This window comes from Kogia breviceps, chromosome X (assembly GCF_026419965.1).
Source record: "Kogia breviceps isolate mKogBre1 chromosome X, mKogBre1 haplotype 1, whole genome shotgun sequence".
Lineage (NCBI taxonomy): Eukaryota > Metazoa > Chordata > Mammalia > Artiodactyla > Physeteridae > Kogia > Kogia breviceps.
The window spans coordinates 939435-960835 of record NC_081330.1 but is presented as its reverse complement, the minus strand read 5'-3'; the positions used below and the strand labels follow the sequence as shown (position 1 = coordinate 960835).

Sequence of the window (21401 nt, the reverse complement as noted above, 5' to 3'; positions counted from 1 at the left end):
GGTTTGAGGTCCCAGGACGGGGCCGGGGACTCGGCTGTCCCTTCCCCGGGAGCGGCACGGCGCCCCCTGGCGGCAAGCAGAAGACCCGCCTGCGGCTCTGAGGACCCGCTCCATCGCATTCCGGGCCACCATCTCGGGGTCCGGCGCTCTGGTGCCATTCTGGGCCTTTTGCAAAACCTCATCTGCCCCTCACGGGCACGTGGCCGCAGCACAGAGAGTCAAGGGCAGGACCCTCTGTAGCCAAAGCGTTACAGGGAGGCGCGGACTTACGGACCCTTCTCCAGGCCACAGGCATCGGGAGGACCAAGGCCACTGCCCCCCGGCCCCCAGGCTGAAGCCTGGCCTCTAGTCCTGTCCACGTGGGGCCTTCTCAGCTGCTCTGCGTGGACCTGGGCCAGGAGGCACTGCGGGATCCGGATTCCAGCCACCCGGTCCCAGAAAGCCCCTCCCTTCCCCGTTCACCTAGGTCTACATGAACTCTGTGGTCTCCCTGCTGCACAAGCTGGAAGCGGCGCGTCCTCTGGTTCCAGGAGGGGTCGGGGAGAGCGGGGATGGCACCTGAGGGTGCAGCCGGTGTGCAGGGTGTGACTCACCACCCTAGCTTCTGGGACAGGAGGCGGCCAGCCCCCACTCGAGCTCCTTCCCGTCTACTTACTGCTCCTGCAGAGTCCTGGGTGGGAGCCTCAGCTCTGCCCCCAGCCCCGGGGGCCGTGCGGCGGTTAAGGAGAGCTGGTTGTCAGCGTCAGGCTGAGGAGAGGCCTCCGTGATGGGAGCGAAAAGCCCTGGACAGTTGCCTTCAACAATGGGGGTGGGGACAGACGGGCCAGAGGCCCAGCTGAAGGGAGGAGCCACCGCCAGGTTCTTGCCAATGGCCTGAGGGGCTGGCCCCGCTGCGGGGGAGCCCTGAGCCCTGCCAGCTGTGAGGCCCTGGGGCGTGGAGTCTGCCTGCCTGGGGCACGCATCGGGCTGCTGGCTCGTTCGCTCCCTCCGTTAGGACGAACCAGCATCTGAGTCTTTTGTCTGTTCGTTTGGCTGGGGTCAGCTGCACCTACCAGAACCCAGGCTGAGGGCAGGGACTCCGCAGCCTGCTGCCACCCTCCCCGGTGCTCAGTGAAGAGCTGAGCCAGGGGGAGGGGAGGACAGACGCCCAGGGAGTGTGCTTATTCAGAAGTGGGGTGTGTGCAGACGTCATCAGGTTAAGGTGAGGTCATCCTGGAGGAGACTGGACCCCCAATTTAGTATGACTGGTGTTCTTGGAAAGCGAAAACAGAGCGAGACAGACACACAGAGAGACTGGAGTGACGGGTCCACATGGCTAGCTGAGCCCCTGGAGGGTGCTGGCCCTGGAGCTCAGCCTTCCAGCCTCCGGCACTAGGAGAGGATACCTTTCTGTTGCCTTAAGCTCCCCTGCGTGTGGCACTTCGTTACGGGGCCCCAGGAAACACAGGCAAGGGAGGCTGGTGAGGCCAGCTGGGCAGTTCGCGGTGCCCAGGGTGCGCCCTGGACTTGCCCCGCCCCCTTGGCGTCTGTTCCCAAATTCCTTATAGCCCCTCCTTCCTAAATACTCGTCGCCTCAGTGGGCCGGCAGCGCCCCCTGAGTGCCCTGGCTGGGGCAGGGGCACTGCCTGGGGGAGGGAAGGGGAAATGAACGTGACCTGTTCTTGTGCCCAAGGTGGTCTCGTGACAAAGTTCCAGGGCGCGAGGCAGAGAGGAGGGGAAGGCCGGGCTTGGTCAGGACTGAAGGATACCCACGTCCCCGCCCGAGCCAGCAGTGGAGGCAAGTGGGTGGCGGCGAGAGGCGAGGGCTGCGGCCCGTGGCCACAGGTGGCAGGAAGGAAACAGCCAGGGGACAGGCAGGCCTGTCTGCGGATTTAATGGCAGAGGACTGGGCTGGGGCACCCCACCTGCCGCTTCTGCTTCTCCGGTGGCGAGGGCACCACCTGAGGGCGCGGTGAGACGGGGCGGCCATGGAGTGCTGAGTTAGGGTGGCCGCAGGAGCTGGGCGGGGCAGAGGGCCACTCGGGAGGCCCGACACAGGGGTGCCGCTCGGCTGCACGGAGGTCCCTTCCAGTGGGGAGCCCGGAATGTCAAGTGGCGCTGAGACTGGGCCGCGCCCACCCCCTTCCCCTGCGCTCCGAGGACCTTGCCTCCCGGCCACCCACAACTGCAGCCCTCCTTCTCCTTCCTCCAGCGGGGCTCAGTCCGGGGGGCAGAGGCTGGCTCGGGCGGGGACGGTCACAGTGCTGGGGGCCAGAGGAATGAGACTGGGCCCAGGGGCGGGTGGCGTGGCCCGAGCCCGGGCGGGAATGTGAGGCTGAGGGCTGTGGTCCCGAGTCCTCCAGCGGCGGGGCCTCCCGAAGTGCATCAGGTGCTGGGGGCGGGGGGGCGGCGGCGGGGGGGGGGGGCGGCGGGGGAGCACGGAGAGGCGGGGCGGGGGCGGGCCCGGCACAGGGTCAGAGCTTGTGCGGGTTCACCCACTTGTAGGTGCCCTCGTACTGGAAGCCCACCCTCTTCATCAGCTCGTCTGCCTCCACGGGGCCGCGGCTGGGAGGGGGACAGATGGGGGGAGAGGTGAGGAAACCCTGAGCCCCAGGATCCCCCTCCTCCATCACCTGCCCCCGCTCGCCCCTCGCACCTGCCGTAGACGTAGGGGATGGGCTGGGCCTTCTCGCGTTCGATCTGGTGCAGCAGAGGAGTGAAGATCCGCCAGGCCTCCCGCAGCTCGTCACTGAGGGGACAGGGGGCAGCGTTGGGGCGGGTGGCGGTCCAGAGGGAAGGAGGTGGGGAAGTAGGGAAGGAGGGGCGGAGGGAGGGGCTGCCCCTCACCTGCGCACGAAGTGCATCTGGCTCCCACAGAAGACGTCCAGGATGAGGCGCTCGTAGGCGTCGGGGAGCTTCACATTCTACCGGCGGACAGGCGGGAGGGGGTCACTGAGGCGCGCGCCCCTTGGAGCCCTGGCCACCACCCCCTCCCCGCAGGCGGGCACCCACCTTGTATCTGTTGCCGTAGGTCAGGTCCAGCTCCGACTCCTCGGGGTTGAAGAACATGCCAGGCTTCTTGGTCATCATCTTGGTGTACACGGCCTCATTGGGCTGCACGCGGATCACCAGCTCGTTGCGCTTGCACTGCTGTCGGAAGATGTCCCCGGCCACGTCGCGGAACTGCAGGCGCACCTCGGCCTTGCGCTCGTTCAGGGCTTTGCCGCAGCGCAGGATGAAGGGCACCCCTGGGGGGACAAGGCCAGCCTTGGGGGGCCGTTCGGGTGGATGAGGGGGCCAGGTCCCACCACCGCGGGCCCGGCAGCATCACCTACCTTCCCAGCGCTCGTTCTCCACGTAGAGGACGACGGCCGCAAAGGTGGCCGTGGTGGACCCACGGGGCACCGTGGGGTCATCCAGGTACCCTTTGGTGGCCTCTCCCTCTCCGTTGGGGTTCCCCACGTACTGGCCCAGGACCACGTTGCTCGCCTGCACCTCTGAGATACATTTCAACACCTTGACCTGGAGAAAAGCCAGGGAGAGGGGCCCTTTGGGTAACAAGGACAGCAGGCGCCAGGAACCGTGTGACTCCGGGGGGCGGCCTTCCTGGACGAGTGAGTGGCCCGGAGAGTCAGGAGGAGGCTCCGCCACGCAAGGGCCCTCTGGGGCCACCTCAGCCCACCCTCACTGTTTCTGAAGGAGAAGCTGAGGTCTAAAAGGCCAGTTCTGGGACAGGACACCTCTGGCTCAGGACTGGTTGCTGCGGAAGGGGGCAGGGCCTGGGAGGGCACAGCTCCACCCACCTTCTCATCACGGACGTCGTCCGAGTGGGTGGAGGCGGGCTTCTCCATGGCCACCAGACACAGCATCTGCAGGAGATGGTTCTGCATCACATCCCTGGCGGGAGGAAGGAGCGTACAGTGAACTCAGGCCCCCTAGTTGGCCAGGTTCTGGGGGCTCAGGGATCCCCAGTGTTTGCCAGGTCCCCTTAAGGCAAAGAAGACCGTGACCACTCCTGACTGCTCAGACACTCCTGCTGCCCAAACAGGAAGAGGCGACCCTGCAGGGCGGCGGGATGCCCCCCTCATCTTCCAGGGAGGGGAACCAGGCTCTCACCGGATGATTCCAAATTCATCGAAGTAGCCCCCACGACCCTCAGTGCCAAAGGGCTCTTTGAAGGTGAGAATGACACAGGCGATGTTGTCTCGGTTCCAGATGGGGCCGAAGATCCTGTTGGCAAACCTGCAGCAGGGACAGGGTAAAGGCTGGTGGGCGTCCAAAGGGGCAGCAGCAGGGCCCCCCAGCGCCCAGCCCTGGCCCCGGTCGCACCTCAGCACCATAAGGTTCTGGACCATCTCCTTGCCCAGGTAGTGGTCGATGCGGTAGATCTGGTCCTCATGGAACAGGGAGGCGATGTGGTTGGACAGCCGGTCGGAGCTCTGCAGGTCTCTCCCGAAGGGCTTCTCCACGATGATGCGATTCCAGCCTCTGCGGGAGGCCGGAGCCGCGTCACTCCCACACCCTCCCTGGAGACCAGGGCTGAGCCCCTCATCCCCCTCCACAGCCCCTCCCCCAGGGAGTGAGGGCAGAGCCTCCCTGCCGCCCCCGCTCTGCGGTGAGATGAGCCAGCGAAGCTCTGCCGGGCTGGCCCTCCCCCGGCCTCAGCACGGAGAACACCTCCTCTCCTTCCCAGCCCTCAGCGCCACGCTCAAAGCCTCCCCAGAAGCCTTCTGGGCTGACTGGCTGGTGACTGGAAGGAAGGCCACTGGCCAGCTCTGCTCCCTCCTGGTCCCCGAGGGTCAGGAGTGGCCCAGAACTAGTGAGAAAACGGGGAGGGGATGCCAAAAGCAGAGCCACCCCCGTGGGTTTTAATGTGGGGAAAGATCCCTTATTCCTCACGGAGTTAATGGAGGACAAAGTGAAACTGACATGGCCGTGGCCATGGGAAAGCAACAGAGCACAGAGCTGCTGCGGCGCAGGCAGCAGAGTTCCCGTGGACCAACGCCGCCCTCTGGTGGTGGTCGAAGAGACGCTAGGAAACGCCGAAAGCTAGAGTAAGCAGCCGGCAGCAAGAGTTTCGTGGAGCAACACTGCCACCTTGTGGTGCTAGCCGGGACTGCTGCCAGGGACAAGGGGATTTCATATGGGTCATTTGGAAGGTAAACACGGGGTGGTAGCATTTTCAGTAAAGGCTGTTAGAGAACTACTCTTACTTCTATTACCTTCTTTGGAGAACTAATTCATGGCAAGAACAAACACGGGACATCTATCTTTTTCAGACTCCCTAGATCGGTCGGCCCAGGAGGCAGGGAGGGTGAAAGAGCAGCCTTACGTCTGGCTCATGCAGTTTTCGTGGATGTTCTTGGTGACAGCCTCATAGACAGTGGGCGGCAAGGCCAGGTAGAACAGGCGGTTGGCCTGTGGCCCCTGGTGGAGAGCGTTCATGTGGCTGTTGAGGCGCTCGTAGGAGGCTGCGTCGTCGTACTGGCCGGCCACGTAGGAGTTGCGGGCAAAGAACTCCTCCAGTTTGTGCTTCTCCTCCGAGGCAGCCTAGAAAATACGGACACAAGGATGTGGGCCCGGCCCCTCCCTCCCTCCTTGATCCCATAGGCAGGGTGGGCTTCCTGAGAAGTCAGCCATCCTAGCCCTGCACCGGGTTCACTCCCATCTCGTTGGCTTTGCACACCCATGGGGGCGGGGGCCACGTGACCTAAGATGGAAGCCAGGGTTCAGGAAACTTTGACCTGGGAGAAAGATCTCTCTCCAAAGTCATTCCACCAAAGTACGGTATGTTGAGAAAAGTCAGGCTTGCAGCATTTCCATGGTGGAGGGGCTACAGGGTACAGTGGGGAGGAACTGGTGAGCTCAAGTCAGAGGGGGCTGGGAAACAGGCATCTCAGGCTGGCATCAAGGGAGCGGTGGGAGCAGGTGGGGAGGAGTGCCAGGCTGAGGATCGCTAGGGAGGGAGTGGCCCAGGCACAGGGGGGAAAGGCTGGGCCTGGGGGGAGGGAAGAAGGGCATCTGCGATGGGAGGGGGGTATGGCACGTATGGAGACCCCAGAAGCCACTCACTTTGAAGAAGGGCTCGCTCTGCTTGCGGATGTCAGCCACTGTGAGGCGGGAGCGGGCATAGCCCACGATGTAGGTGTCTTCAGGCAAGAGGCCATCCCGGAACAGCCACCTGAGGGCAGAGCACGGCTGTGGCGAGGGCGAGGGCAAGAGGGCCGCGGGGGGCAGTGAGCAGTGCAGGAACAAGCTTACCAGATGGTGGGGTAGATCTTCTTCTTGGCCAGGTCACCCTGTGGCAGAGAAAACAGGCATGGTTAGGAGCTGAGGACGTGCCCTAGATCATCTCCCCTCAGGACACCCGGGTACCCTTGTCTTGCCCCTGTGTATAGCTTGAGCAGATTGAACTAGAGCCCAGCCTAGCCCTCGACCCTGACTCGACAGTGCCCGCACACTGCCGGGGGCGCTTCGAGGCAAACAGACCTCGTGCTGGCCAGGAGGCAACCACCAACCTGCTGGTTCCACGATCCACAGACCCTGGTCTCTGGTCGAGCAGGCAGAACCAAAGCCAGCACAAGATACCCGCTTCTAAATAGCTCACGGGCTAAAGAAAGCCCTAAATTCCCTGGAACCGAACGGCAACGGAAGTAGCACACATCAGAACTGAGACGTGACCTTACATGCTTAGGTTAGCAAAAAAGACCGGCTGGAAGCTGATGAGCTCAGAATACAATTGAAGAAGTTAGAAAAAGGACAGCAGAATTTGAAAGCCAAACAGATTACAAGGCAGGGAACAATGAAAAATAAAAATGAATAAAATGGAAAACAAAACCAAAAGAAAAGATCAAAAAGCCGAAAGTTGGTGTTTGAAAAAGACTAATTAAAACAGACAGCCCTCTGGCAAGACTGGTTTTTAAAAATAAATAAATAATTAATTATTGGCTGCGTTGGGTCTTGCTGCGTGCCGGCTTTCTCTAGTTGCAGCGAGCAGGGGCTACTCTTGCTTGCTGTGCGTGGGCTTCTCATTGCGGTGGCTTCTCTTGTTGTGGAGCACAGGCTTCAGTAGTTGTGGCACACGGGCTTAGTTGCTCTGCGGCATGTGGGATCTTCCTGGACCAGGGCTCAAACCCGTGTCCCCTGCATTGGCAGGTGGATTTTTTTTTTTTTGCGGTACGCGGGCCTCTCCCGTTGCTGAGCAGAGGCTCCGGACCCGCAGGCTCAGCGGCCACGGCTCACGGGCCCAGCCGCTCCGCGGCACGTGGGATCTTCCCGGACCGGGGCACAAACCCGTGTCCCCTGCATCGGCAGGCGGACTCTCAACCACTGCGCCACCAGAGAAGCCCCAGGTGTATTCTTAAACACTGCACCACCAGGGAAGTCCCAAGACTGCTTTTTAAACAGGTACCAAGAATTAGGAGTGCAGTGGGACAAAACTACCGACGGGAAAGACAGAAGAGGGGTTTATGAACAATCTTACTCCATGTCTGACAACTTACGTGAAATGGACACATTTCTAGAAAAATCCAATATACCAAAACGGAGCAAGGGACCTGAGCAGGCAATGGTTATTAAGGAGACAGGATTGCAGCCACAGCCTTCCCACCAAGACAAGCCTGGCCCTGATCCTGGCACAGAAAACTCTGCCAGCGGGTCTCTCAGGAGGAGAGAACACCAGTCTGAGGTAAAGCCTGCCTGGGAAGCACCTGCTGAGCCACGTGATGGGGCCCCAGAACCCTGCGGCTGGAACCTCTAAGAAATGCACACAGGAGGCCCCAAGCCCATCTCGTCCATGTACACAGATGCACATGCACAATTTCTGCAGAAGATACCAGCAAACCCAATCCTGCAACGTCAAAAATGGAATATGTCAGAACCAAGTTGGGGTCAGCCTGCAAATGAAAGGTTGGTTTGATGCTGAGAAGCAAAAAAAAAAAAAAAAAAAAAAAAAAAAAAAAAAAAAATCACTGAAATTCACATTAACAGATTAAAGGAAAAAAAGCTGTAAGAAATCTGTCTACTCCTTTTGATTTTTCAATCTAGCAACCTCGCTAAACTCACCAGATGTAGATAAAGTGTTCCAGACATCAACATCTATCACAATAGAACCTCTTACCAAACTAGGAATAAAAGGGGACTTCCTTACCTTGATAAACAGCACCTATAAAAACCATCAAAAACATCATATATTGTGGGGAAATGTTGAAATAATCCCCTTTAAACAGCCAGGAGCAAGAAAAGAGCGCCTGCCATTGGCTGTTTATTCAATGCCCCACCAGAAGCCCTGACAGCGGCAGGTGGAGAGCAGACAAGACGTGAGGACGGGAAAGGAAGAGCCACGCTGGCCCTCTTTGTAGCTGACAGTCTGTCCATTAAAAGAAAATCACCTCAAAGCAAGCTACAGGCAAATGATTACAATTAATGAGATTTTAGCAAGGTTGCTAGTATTTAAAAAAAATCAACACATGGGAGTAGAAACAGATTTCTTAGGACACAGAAAGCAGTAATCAGAAAAACGGATAAATGAAGGTTTCAGCAAAATCAGAAACTCTTGTTCACCATAATACACTACTAAGAAGGTGAACAGAAAATACGAAAGAAAAGATGAATCCACCCAAAGGCTCAACTCCATCAACAGGGGACGGACAGGCAGCATGAAGGGGCGAGCCGGGGCAATTCCCTGGCGGGCCAGTGGTTAGGGTTAGGGGGCCTGCTTCCACTTCAGGGGGCCTGGGTTCGATCCCCGGTCAGGGAACTAAGATCCCGCACGCTGCGCCAAAACAAAACCAAGAACAAACACAAAAGGGGTGAGCCAGTGACCCACCCAGCACATGCGAATCTCAAAGCCATAAGCCCAGCCCCAGCCCCAAGACTAAATACCCTGAGTTCAGTTAAGGGAAGCTTTAGCAAAGGCACGGCTGCACAGCGAAGGAAGTGCCACGTTCCGGAGCGGGAGGTGGACCGCCGCCCCAGAACTGCCCGGGGAGGCGGAAACATCCTCTTTGCTGATAAAGGTGTGCAACCGATTGTACAGTGAAAATAGGTGCCTTTCAACGTGTACAAATTTTGCCTAAAACTAAAGACTGGAAAGCATAATAATCGAGCAGGGGGTGGGGCCTGGGCAACCTGAGGTGACTGGGCAGCGGGGTGCTGGCTGCTCAGCGCGCTCGTCTGTTGACTTGTGTCCACGCGAAACTTTCCAAAGTAAGAGCAAGGGTGTGAACACACAGCGACCGTGGGCAACAATATGGTCACCCCACGAAGGTGACGGAAGACTCACTAAAAAGTCACCAAGTCCCTTCTCTCCACTCCAGTTCAGTCGCCGTAGCCATGGCAACATGCGTTAATTTGGCGACCTGACAAAGGAATTCTCCACTCCGGGTGGAAGAGGCTCCGAGTGAGGGCATGGCCGGCGGGCAGAGGAAGCCTGCGGGCCACAGCAGGCCCCCCTTTCATGCGCCCGCCCTGTAATCAGGGAGGCCCTGGGCTCACCCTGGGCAGGAAAACCACCTCCAGGGATAAGGACCCAGATCTTCGCGGCAAAATGACCTTAGGAGCCACGTAACCACTGCACGGGTTCTACGAACCACTGCAGAAGAGGAGCCGCATGACCAGAAGCGAAGCAATTCCAACCTGATGAAAATCCCCGCCCCCTACACAGGCACTTAGGAAGGCACCTGGGGGGCTCCTGGGGGGCGCTGGAGGTTGGGGCGGGCCACTTATGAGACTCAAACGTTCGCGTTCCTCCTGTCCCTTGGCTTCGGCCTCCAACTCCCGGGCTGAGCTGACCTCTGCGTGCAGACAAGCCCAGGTGTCGGTTCCACCCCAGGTCACCGCCTCCAGGCTCCACCGGGACCCCGATGGCCCAAAGCGGGCGGTTCCCGAGCCAGGGTTCCCCGGGCTGCCGCCCCCGCCCATGTCTTGCCAGCTGCTCAGAACTGATCTCCTACGTGCCTGCCACCTTCCACGGGAGCCACGGAGACAGCAGCGCGTCAAGGTCCAGCTCCGACCCCCAGCCGGGGCCTCGAGCCGCCCCCGGGCCCAGTAGCCCCCAACTGCGGCCCCCTCCTCCCAGGGCCCATCGGTACCCGCTTCCTGCTTCTCCATCAATGGGACCGGGCCGGTGGGAGACTCCAGTCCGGTCCCCGGGGCTCGATGGGCCCCACCTGCTCCCTGGCTTGTCGGGAACTGGCCGGGAGAAACGACCGGCACCACGGCCCACAGCCACCTCCCGCCTTCCTGGCCAAGTGGAATGTTTGCTTCCGATCAAATTCCAGCAGGCCGCCCGCCGGCCCAGTGTCCTGTCTGCTGACTCACGGAGCCCCGCACCCCACTGCTCTCGCTGGTCCCTTTGGGATTAACTAGCGATAGAACCTGCTCGCCTTGTTCAGCTCAGCCCTGCAACCGGTGGCCTGTCGGGCTCCGAGTCACCCGACGGAAAGACGAGGTAGGACCCAGGACAGTGGGGGGCAGGGGCCCGGGGAGGCCCACCCTCCCCACCAGCCTGGGCTGGACTCCTCTGCCAGAACCACTGTGGGAAGAGAGCATGCTGCGCGTGGTGGGGGAGATGATGGGGCCCCCGAGGACCACAGCCGGGAGGGGTGTGACTGGGGACACCTGGTGACACAGCAGGAGAAGCTGTCAGCAAAGGGCCATGGGCCGCCACCTGCCTGTCACCGCCCAGGTCTGACCTCAACCTCCAGTTTTATAAACCCTCGGTCTCGGTCTCGGAGGCTTTTAGGGTGGAGGGGCGCGGCAGAGAATGCAGAGGCCAGCTGCCAGCTGGAGGCCAGGCAGGGGTGGGCCATCCCTGTCCCCCTAGGGCCACCCGGGTCAAGGATCGCCCAGGTCCCAGGGTGGAGCGCAGCTCTGCTGGGGCCCAGCTGGATCCCAGCCACTGGGGTGAGACCCTGGGGCTGCTGAGGCAGGCTGGGCTGCAAAACCAACAAAAGGGCCTCCCTCCTACTCCCTGGGGCTCATGAATCATCAGGCCTTTGGGGGAGTGCCAGAGTCATCGTGACACAGCAAGAATCTTATCGCCCTACGAGGGGAGGCAGCCCAAAAACACCCCGAGGAGAGGGAGGGCTGAGGCTGCCAGGCCGTGCCATGCACGGGCCCATCACTGGGATGGGGCCCGAGCACCCATCGAGCCCACGGCCCTCGCGCTCCAGGTGGGGAAACCGAGGCCCAGAGAGGCGAAGGACATGCTGAGGACCGCGCGGTGAGCCGGTCCTGCCCGAGGGGGCTCCCGGCCCTGTTCTCTTTCTCTTGCCCCAATTGTTCCCTCCGTCCACTGTGGGGGAAAAGTGGCTCCAGCCCGGGAGAGGACACATACGATCGGCCAGGCCCCAGGTTCCTCTCCCAAATGCTGCTCTATACGGAGAAACTGAGCTCTTTCAGTCCAGAGCTCTCTGGACTGGGACAGTAAGTATCTCCACTCCCTCCCCGGCCGAGGGTGGGAGTCCTGAGAAGGGAGGAGAGAGTGGCGGAAAGCCCATCGCTAAGTCCACGAGCCAGCCTCAGGACACCCCCAGGAAGGAAGCTGGGCAAGCGGGCGACGGTTGGGTAAGCGGGCCAGGGAGGAGAGGGGGCAGAGGGCAACTCTGCAGCCCAGCCTGCCCCAAGGGCTCTGCGGCCGCTCGTCCTTCTGAGAGGAAGGCTCTGCTCTGTGGCCCTCCTCGTGAGCCCTGGCAACAGGAAGGCCTGGCGGTATCTGCTGTCACATGCACTCACCTTGGGTCCCGGCCCCCAGCACGTTCCCACGAGGAGGGGGAGGGAGGGGGAGGGGGGAGGGAGGACGGAGGAAGCCTCCCAGCTGGGCTACGTGGGTGGGAGCTGTTCTAGGTGCTGCCCATGCAGGGACGCCCCCCGCATCGGGAACAGGAGGAGGGAGAAATACACAAGGGCTCTTCCTCAAGGACCCTCCTCCTCCCCCACTCCACCCTGCTGGGGCGGCACCTCCCACTCCTGCTCTCGAAGCCTCTGATTACTGCTCCCAGAGCAGAGGCGAGCAAAGAGGAACCCTACTGTTGGCAAAAAACAAAGTTGCCTAAGCCCAAGGCCGCCCCACATGAAGGCAGTGCAGTCACAGAATCAGCTCGGCAAAGCCCCAGGGCCCTCTGCACTCATTTCAAAAGACCTCAGTTGCTAAGTGGAGACAAAGAGGTTGAGAGAAGGAAAGACTCCTGCCCCAGGCCACAGAGCAAGCTTGGATGCTCTCGATGAGGCATCTAAGTGTTGAGGGCCTGGGGTCATATGCCACTTACTGAGGCCTGGGACCCTCTGTTGGAGCATCCTGTGACAGGCCGGTATGGGGACAGGGACAGGAGGGGGGGAAGGAGGAAAATAATCCTGAGTTACTTGTTACTTTCTCCCCCAACCTATTTCTTGGACAAAGTCCCAGGTGTTACGGTTTCTGGCTCCTCTAAGGGGATGAGGCTGGGGCCAGGGTGGGGGCTAGGCCTGCTCCGTGAGCTCCTCCTGGGCCCCCCCCAGTCTTGGGTGACAGGGGGTCAGGGAACGGTGTTTGGGGTGACCTTCCTTCCCTCCCACGGGCAGAGCCCTGCATTCTGGCTGGCTTTTCCAAGTTCTGAACAGACTCACAAAGCTGGCAGGAAGCAGGCTCTGCAAAGTGGTTACGACACATGAACGAAGAAACGAGTTCCTCCAGAGCTGAGGGGACAGTGGTGTGGAAGTCACAGAGAGACAATGTCTGCCCCGTCAAGAGCTGACTAGTTTGGGTAGAACTCTCGTTTGACGTTTCTATAATAAGTTACCAGCAAAGATGCTCACATCATGGGTAGCAGATTCTTGGTCAAGTCCGCGGTGAAAAGTGAAAAGAGAAAAGAGACCACTTTCACTCTGAGGTGAACCCTGACAGCTCCCCAGCCCCTGCTCACGTCTTACCACTGGGTAGATCTTGTTTCCACACGGCACGTGGGGAGAGTGCTTCAGTCAGGGGCCATGGCTCTCCGAGGACCCACCCTCCCTTTCCTGTTCCCCCACCCCCATCACATATGGTCAGCGTGCTTTACTTCTGCTTTTGCTCCTACTCTTTGGCCCTCCTGATCAGAGCAAAGTGGCAGTTCCACTGGCTAGACAATGGGGCTGGTCTCAGTTCCTCAGCAGGCCTCGGAAGCTGGGCCAAAGAGATGGTGTTTCAAGAAAGGTCGAGTGTTTTTCCTCAGGGAACTTGACGGGAGAGAGATAAGGTAGAGATCCGGCCTCGAATCCTACCTCTGGATCTAACTGTGTGACATCTGTCAAGTCAGAAACAGGTTTGGAAAACATGCTCCCAGAATGAATCGCTTCCCCTGTTTGCATCTCAGCTTTCCCTGAGGAGGAGGAAGTCCAACCAGACAGTCTCTAAGGACCTCCCAGCTCCAGGACATAGGGCTACAGTCGATGGCTGCACACGGACATCAGAAATGCCTCGCGTTGTGTGTATACCTGGTGGTGGCACATGAGCGAGAGCAACAGCGAGAGCCCGACTGAGCAGAGCCCGAGGGACCCGGCGACAGTCAGCTGGGAAAGCCCAGGTACCTAAAGGGAAGGGACCTGAAGCAACGCCATGCTCTAAGTCTGCTGCATCTACAATATGGGGCCTGGGGGAGACTCACCGATGCACCCATGATGATAAAGATATGCGTATCCGCCTGATGGAAGGCATCGCCCTGGTACAGCTCTTCCCGCAGGATCCCGCACACCTGGGTCCGGCTCAGAGCCACCTGCCTTGCCATCATGCTCTCTGGTGGAAGAAAAACTCGTTAACAAGGCAGGAGTACAGAAGAGCATTGAGAAGCTGGCCCCTTTCTGGAGGGGTCCTTTGGGCTCTCACCCAGCTGGTGCCTGATTATTGAAACCACTCACTGTGAATACGGCTGGGGAGCAGGATGTTTGGGAGGTTAGAAACTGCTGGCCCTGGGCTCTGGCCATACTCTCTGGGCAACCTTCTTTCATGGTGTATGTTACAAAATTACCCAAAGCATTAGTGAATTCCTACTAGGGCCTCCGCTCTGGGGGACGGAGTAAAACCCTGCTGGAGCATCGTACGACCTGCTTAAGACTATCTCACCCGGGATTCAGGCGGAAACTCCACAATGAGCTGGAGCATGCTAGATTGTGCAGCTGATGGAGTGTAGCTCCAGCCCTCCTCCTGCCACGCTGCGAGACACCGGCAAGTCCCGTGTCCAGTGTGGCGGGGGGCAGGGATGCAGGGGACTGTGAGATCGTCTAAGACCCTCTCGATTTTGCCCCGTTCCCAAGTATGGGAAATCAAAGTGCCTTGCAGAGCCGCGACCGCCCACTTACCTGTGCTTCGACGCTGCCGCCTGTCGCGCTCACAGCCCCGGAGCTCCCAGCAGTTTCCGGGGGCTACTCCCCGCCGGCCCATTTAACCGGCGGGGGCGGGCACCTGGTCTGAGCTGACCAGCCTCAGGCGAGACGCGTGGGTGGGGCCTCTGCAGGCCCCTCCCCCGAGGGGGCGGGGAGGGCCAAGGGGCGGGAAGGTGCGCGCGCATCACAGGCCGACACTCCCGCCCCCCCCCCGGCAGACCCCGTGCGAGGGCCCAGCCCTGGCCCGCCCTGCCCTTTGAGCACCTGCGCTGGCCGCCGGGCCGCGAGCCGCCTCCTTTATCTGCCGCCGCTGCACCGTGTCTCCGATGCTTCGAGAGTCCGCGTGCTGCTCTCCGCTGCTCGCCCGCGTGCCCATCCGTGGCCAGACCCCGCCCTTATAGTCCGGCTTTCTCGCGGGCCCTGGGAGGTCCCGCGCCCTAGCGAAGGGCTCCACTTCCGCCGGCCGCGTGGTCACGCCCCTCGACCTTGTTTGTGGGCGGGGCCTTCAGCAGCCCCGTCCCCTCTCCGGACCGGTCGCCGGATCAGGTCAAACCGGCCCTATTAGATAATAGCCTCGTCGTGGCTCCTCCCCTAACGGGGGCGGGGCGGCCAAGCGCCCCGTGGCTGGATGCTGCCGACGGAGAGACAAGGGGGAATGCGGGTCGCGACGCATATTACTGGGGAACGTCCTGAGGGCCAGCCGAGGCTGGCGGGCTCGGGTTTCGGTCTGAGGCAGCCTCCCTCACACCTCTCGCCAGCCGGCTGGGGTCGGGGCCTGAGTGTTTTACTTCCGGATCCCACAGCTACGACACCGGAAGCCGGAAGTAGGAATTTGGCAGGGGGAGAAGGGAAGGGCTACCGCGGAACCCGGGCTTTTTCGGAACATCGGGGTCCGAGGAGCGCTCGGGGCCCGCCACTCCCGCCTTTCTCACGTCGGACCGACTCTGCTGACAGGTGTGGTCCTCTTCTCCGAAGACAGGGTACCATCGGTGGGTGTTCCGCCGCCTCCGAGACCCCCCCCCCCCCCGCGGACGATCAGGCTTCCCCCTCCTGTTGGGCCCCGGCCGGGTTCTGCCGCCAGCTTCTAGACCAGGGGCCGAGGCCGGCCGATTTAGGACTCAGGTTACTTTAGCGGCGAGCGGGACTGTTTCTGCCTCTTCTTCCTCCACCACGGCGGAGTCTGACCACACCCCTAGTTTGTGAATGACTCTTCTAGTTAGGAGACATTTTCTGTTCATCAAACTTGACTGCATTTGAAGTTAAGTTCTTTAAAAAGGCCTCAAATGTAACTTGGCAGCTAAGTATCTTAAGTCATGTGCCTCATTTTGCTCCTTTTGCAAAAGGTCTCCCGGACCTCATATCATTTCTGTGACTTGAGGATGAATGGGCCATCCTGGCATGTTCGAGGAACTCATTAAGGAGGCCACTATACCTGGAGTAGAGTGAGCGAGGGGAGAGTACTTAGAGTGGAAGCCATGGGGGACCAGATAGTGCACGGCCTTGTAGGCGGGTTGTAGGGCCTTTGAGTTTTACGCGATGGGCAATGAGGAACCATGGTAGCGATCCCAGTAAAAGAGGAATGTGATCAGAATCACCTTTTAGGCTGATTGTTCTGGCACAGTGGGGAGAACAGACTGTAGGGGCAAGGGTAGGAGCAGGGTGACCTGTTAGGAGGTTATTGTAGTAATCCAGGTGAGAGACGATGGTGCTCTGATCATTTTATTATGTAAAATTTCAAAGATGTTCAAAAGTAGAAAGAATAGTTTAGTAAATCCAATGTATCCATTTCCCAGCGTCAACAGCTACCAACTCGTGGCTACTTTTGTTTAATTTATACCCCTCGCAGTATTCTATTATTTTCAAAAATAGCTTTATTGACATATAATTCACATACCTTACAATTCACCCATTTAAAGTGTACAGTTTGCTGGTATATTCACAGACTGGCACAACCATCACCATTAATTCCAGAACATTTTCATCACTCCGAAAAGAAACCCCATAAACTTTAGCCATCACTCCCATCACCCCCATCTACCCCAGCTCTAAGCAGCCACTAGTCTCTATGTATTTGCCTATTCTGGACATTTCACATAACTGGAATCATATAATATGTGGTCTTTTGTGACTTGTTTCTTTCTCTTAGCATAATGTTGTAGCGTGGGTATGTACTAGATTTTGTTTATTCATCAGTTGATGGACATTTGGGTCATTTCCACTCTTTGGCTGTTAGGAGTAATGCTGCTGTGAACATCCCTGTGTGGACGTGGGTTTTCATTTCTTTCAGGTAGATACCTAGGAGTTCCCCCATTATTTTGTGGTGTTTTTTTTGTTTTGCGGTACGCGGGCCTCTCACTGTCGTGGCCTTTTCCGTTGCGGAGCACAGGCTCCGGACGCGCAGGCTCAGCGGCCATGGCTCACGGGCCCAGCCGCTCCGCGGCATGTGGGATCTTCCCGGACCAGGGCACGAACCCATGTCCCCTGCATCGGCAGGCGGACTCTCAACCACTGTGCCACCAGGGAAGCCCCCCCCCCCATTATTTTGAACCAAATTCCAGGCAGTGTAATTTCATCCATAAATATTTCAGTGTGCATCTCTAAGAAATGACTTTGAAAGAAACATAACCATGATACCACTATCACACCCAAAATAGTTACCATTATTTGTTTAGCATCATCAAATAAATTCTAAGATACATTTTGACAGGATTTCCTGATGGATCCGATGTGAGCTGTGAGAGGCAGAGAGGACTCAAGAAGGACTCCTAGGTTTTGTCCTGCTAACTGGAGGATGGATTTGCCATCAACTGGTCATAAGGAAGGCTGTGGGTGAGCTGGCTTCTGGGGGCTGTCAGGAGTGCAGTTTTAGAGACGTTAGTTTTGAGAGGATGACTAGATATCCAAGTGGAGATGTTGAGTTTGATGTGTTAGTTTGGAGTTCAGGAAAGAGTTCTGATTTGGGGTGTCATCAGCATTAAGATGAGGGTTACAGCTTTGAGTCTGGATGGAGTTAGTATTGGAGTGACTGGAGTCAGAGAAAAGATCCCAGAACAGAGCCCTGGGCACCACCACATGAAGAGCTGGGCGGATGAGGATGGTCCAGTGAAAGAGCCTGAACAGCAGCGGCCAGTGAGGTAGGAGGAAAACCAGGAATCGGGGATTAGCGATCTGTCAGATACTGCTGATGGGTCAGGAGGGCGTTCAGGTAAGTATCAGTGTAACAGTGAAACGTCCAGGCTCATTCGGTGTTCAGGTCTCTGGCTGAAGCTCAGGCCCTACTCCTGGAAACTTCTGTTGGGATTGGCCTCCTCCTCCATGTAGTCAGTCTCCTTGGTCAGGACTTCAAAGGGCTCCAGGCTGGTGCTGTCCGGCATAGCCTCCCTCTCCGTGCTCTAGTTCACAAGAGAACGCAAACAGCTCAGCCTGTGCCTGCCACTGTCTCTTCGGCTGTGAGCCCAGCTCCCACTTTCAGATGCTTCAGTACATGTCAGCTGCTAGATATCTGCCTTGGCCCCTCAGGTCCAGGGAACACTCATCAGGCTCTGAGTGAAGTCCCTCTTACTTGGTGTATGGATTTCCTAGGGCCGCTGTAGGAGAGGTCCACAAGCCAGGGGGCTTAAAACAACAGAAATGTATCCTCTCCCAGCTTCTGGGGCTCCAGGTGCCGCTTGGCTTGTGGCCGCATCCCTGCCATCTCTGCCTCCATCTTCACGTGGCTTCTCCTCTGTCTGTGTCTCTGCTCTTCTGTGTCTTATAAGGACCCTGCCATTGGATTTAGGGCCACTCTCATCCAGGATGATCTCATCTCCAGATCCTTAACTTTATTACATCTGCAAAGACCCTTTTGCCAAGTCAGGTCACAGTCACCGGTTCTGGGGGTCAGGGCATGGACGTACCTTCTTGGGGGCCATCATCCCACTCAGTGCACTAGGTGAGGGGCCAGCACTCCCCACTCGTGCCTGGAGGTGTATGTGTCGGGGTAGGATTCCCGGCACACTGACACCTCCCTCCAAAAATAATCTCCGTGATTTCTCCTCTCTGGTGAAGTTCTTCAGGTTACAGCCTGGAGATAGTGCTAGGCACAGTATACAACCAGTGCTGAGCCGTGACCTTTCCAAGCACCACATAAACGCCTGTACCTCCCTTTGGAATGGGAGTATGTGCCACCTCTTAGCACCCTTTTCTGCTTGGCACAGTGCTCGTCGTTCTGCTTAAAGTGTGGCGCCCAAACTCCTCGCCGGCCTGCGGGGTAGGAGAATTCTGCATAGGCCTCCTCATGTGATGCCTCTGCTGGCTCTCTGTTTCAGACCCTGACGTGTTGGATGAGCAGGCCCCCCTGGAAGAGTCCACTGTGTGAGATGGTGCAGCCTAGCGGCGGCCCAGCAGGGGACCAGGACGTGCTGGGTGAAGAGTCTTCTCTGGGGAAGCCAGCCATGCTTCACCTGCCTTCAGAGCAGGGTGCTCCTGAGACCTTCCAGCGCTGTCTGGAGGAGAATCAAGAGCTCCGAGGTGAGGGAGACAGCGGGTGTGTGGAGTAAAATGTCCGGGGACCTGGCACTGCTGGGGGAAGGATTATCCCACGCACCTGCGCCTCTGCATTGACTGGGACTGGGGTGGGCCAGTTAGCGACTCAAGCCCAGCCACCCTTCCTCTTTGCTTCAGGTGGGATTCCCTGGAAGTGGACTTTGAGATACACAGTGGCATGCTGGACGTTTGTTTAGAGTCGTCTTAGGAGTAACACCGGGGAGGGGCGGGGCAGGGCAGTGAAGAAGCAGGGGAGGGCGGAGGGAGAGGCTGGGCCGCAGCGCAGGCCGGCCCTACAAGGAGCTCTGAAGCGGGAAGGACCCTTCTGCGTTGTCCCACCTGGGCCAACGCGGCCAGGCCCCTGTGTCTCTGTACTGATCCGTCATTAAGCACTGGCTATCCTGGGAAGGGGTGGGGCTGTCCTGGGAAGGAGCGAGGCTATTCCGGGAGGGGCGTGGCCATCCCGGGAAGGGGGCGTGACCTGCTCCAGAAAGGGGCTGTGGTCTGCTCTGGGAATGGGCGTGGCCTCCCTTAGAAGGGCCGGTGGGCTGCTTTGGAAAAGGGGCGTCCAGGCCGCTGTGGGCAGGGCATGAGCCCAGGGGGTGCTCCTGGAAGATACCGGAGCGGAGGGCTGCCGTCCAGCAGCACCCACCCCCCAGGTGGCCGGGTTCGAGTACTTTCCGGGCCGCCCCATCTCCATCACAGCCCCCACTCACTCACCCTCCACGTCCTCACCTGCAGCTTCTCCAGGCCCCAGGGGCCATCGCGTCGCGCCCCTCAGCTGCTGTGTCTGCCCTGGGGTGTGACCCACTCCTGCCCGCTTCGCGTGGGACAGCCCTCCCCCCTTGGCGGTCGTGTCCCGGGGGCTCCTCGTCTGGCGTGCTGCTCCTTGGGTACGGTAGCCCCAGGTGCCCAGGCGGCGCCCCTGGCTTCCCACTCGGTGAGCCTCTTGTGTTTGGTGCTGTGAGGACCTTCTCCACTGCCGAGCCCAGAGCTGCAGGTGGGGATGGGTGGCGCAGACTCCCCGGGTGGGTCACGGGGGGTGATGGGGCACATGGCCACTTTTGCTTCATCCTGGTTCCTGATAGCAGCTCAGGGCTTACAACGGCTGCAGCCTTTGTGTGCACCATATCCCAGAGGACGGGGGCTTGCTTGTTTTCGCTCAGCTGTCCACTGTCCAAGCTGGCGGGCAGGTTGGCATGTGACATAAGCAGTGGAGGCCACAGTCATGGGGCCACTCCCCCACCCCTCTGCTGGACAGTGCATTCTCTGGTGTGATGGGATGTCACGTGGGGCCCTGTGGTGACGAGTCACGTGCCCTGTAGGCCTCAGAGACTGGTGCTGGCTGAGGCCCTGCAGGCAGGGACCAAACTTGTGCCCAGAATATGCGTCTCTTCTTCTGTGAAGATGAGTCGCCTTCTCTTGCAGGATGGAAAGGGTCCATCGTGGTCAACCGGCCACTTAGGGGCTGCTTGGTCTTTTGGAGCGCTGGCCTGCTTTGGAGACAGCCCTGATTCACGCACAGAGGGCTGGGACCTACCTGCTTTAGGACCGGGTCCTCCCCCTCAGCGCTCAGACATCTAGAGGCTGTTCTGGGCACGGTGGGGTGTTGAGCAGCATTCCTGGCCTCTACCCACCAGGTGCCAATAGCACCCCTCCAGTTAAGACAACCAGCAGTATCCCCAGGTGTCCTCCAATGTCTTACTGTGTTGGGGCCACATAGAGCTGGCGGCCAGGTTGAGGGGTGGGGAGACAGCTCACCCCCCATAGCTATGTGCGTAGTCTCTGCTCATTCCCAGGACAGTGCTCTGGCAAAGGGGACTTGGGGGTGACAGTGTGGCAGGCTGGCCGGACAGGGACCGTGGACCCCCAGCTGCCCCACAGGGAGCTCGAGCCCTGCACGTTTCTGCTTATATGGCTGCAGTGTATCAGGCCCTGGTCCAAACTCCTGGGGCCCGAGGTGTCTGCCCCTGTGATGTTTGTGATCATGTCCATGGAGGAGGGGGCAGGAGGGAGGACGTAGGATTTGCTTGGAGTATTTGTGGGGAAGCTTCATGGAAGAAGTCGCTTCTACCTGGTGTAGGAGTCCATTGATGTGGCGTGTCCAGGAGAGGTGAGCGTAGAGAAAGAAGCATGAGTGGGCGCCAGGGTCCGGGGCCAGAGGGGAAGTGACCGCCAGTGGGTATGAGGTTTCCTTTGGAGGATGGAAATGTTGTGGAGCTAGATAGAGGTGATGGGTGCACAGCTTGGTGAATATACTATAGCCACTGAATGATTGTATACTTTAGAATAGTTAAAATGCTGAATTTGGTGTTCTGTGAATTGTACCTCAGTTAAAAACAGAAGTTGCGTGTGAGCTGAGCTGAGCCTTGGTGGGGGCTGGTGAGGCACCCGAGGCAGGGGACAGTGGGGCCCAGAAGGTGGCTTTGGAGCCACTGTGGTTCCAGTGAAAGAATGTTCCATCAGCAGGCACCAGTTAGCTCGTTGGGGGTTTTGACCAGAGGGGGGCCTGAAGCTACTGCCTGCCCCCCTCTTGTCCAGCTCTGTGGTAGCTAGAACCT

The 21401-nt window shown here is 59.0% G+C and overlaps 2 protein-coding genes across 11 annotated transcripts in view; one reads left to right on the top strand and one right to left on the bottom strand.

Annotated features, from left to right (window-relative positions):
* Positions 1 to 1857: 1857 nt before the first annotated feature.
* Positions 1858 to 15062, bottom strand: G6PD (glucose-6-phosphate dehydrogenase). 2 transcript variants are annotated; one of them, XM_059049851.2, is made up of 13 exons: positions 14581 to 15062; positions 13602 to 13729; positions 6241 to 6278; positions 6052 to 6160; positions 5312 to 5529; positions 4309 to 4467; positions 4096 to 4221; positions 3783 to 3876; positions 3315 to 3501; positions 2992 to 3227; positions 2827 to 2903; positions 2636 to 2728; positions 1858 to 2544 (listed from the first exon to the last, which is right to left on the bottom strand). In XM_059049851.2, exons 1-13 carry the CDS (start codon positions 14690 to 14692, stop codon positions 2454 to 2456), a joined length of 1668 nt encoding a protein of 555 aa, XP_058905834.1. In that variant the 5' UTR covers positions 14693 to 15062; the 3' UTR covers positions 1858 to 2453. The 2 variants fall into 2 exon arrangements, with proteins under 2 accessions (XP_058905834.1, XP_058905835.1); XM_059049852.2 differs by having other exon boundaries at positions 14293 to 14686.
* IKBKG (inhibitor of nuclear factor kappa B kinase regulatory subunit gamma) overlaps positions 9942 to 21401 on the top strand; it is a 31117-nt gene continuing 19657 nt past the window's right edge. The window contains exons 1-3 of one of the 9 annotated variants that reach the window (XM_067023876.1): positions 10369 to 10429; positions 13311 to 15305; positions 18624 to 18825. In XM_067023876.1, the coding sequence (XP_066879977.1) occupies positions 18639 to 18825 (187 nt within the window). In that variant the 5' untranslated portion in view covers positions 10369 to 10429; positions 13311 to 15305; positions 18624 to 18638. Of the gene's footprint in view, positions 10430 to 11027; positions 11407 to 13310; positions 15306 to 18623; positions 18826 to 21401 lie in introns of those variants that run through there. The other 8 variants (XM_059049855.2, XM_067023880.1, XM_067023879.1 and 5 more) reach the window with 8 other exon arrangements.

Bases quoted from the DNA above. Each gene is read 5' to 3' on its own strand.
- G6PD (XM_059049851.2), bottom strand. From the start codon at position 14,692: ATGGGCACGCGGGCGAGCAGCGGAGAGCAGCACGCGGACTCTCGAAGC. The intron at 5,530-6,051 runs GTGAGTGGCTTC...CGTATTTTCTAG, and splicing joins AGAGCGAGCCCTTCTTCAAA to GCTGCCTCGGAGGAGAAGCA. The intron at 2,729-2,826 runs GTGAGGGGCAGC...CTGTCCCCTCAG, and splicing joins CAGATGCACTTCGTGCGCAG to TGACGAGCTGCGGGAGGCCT.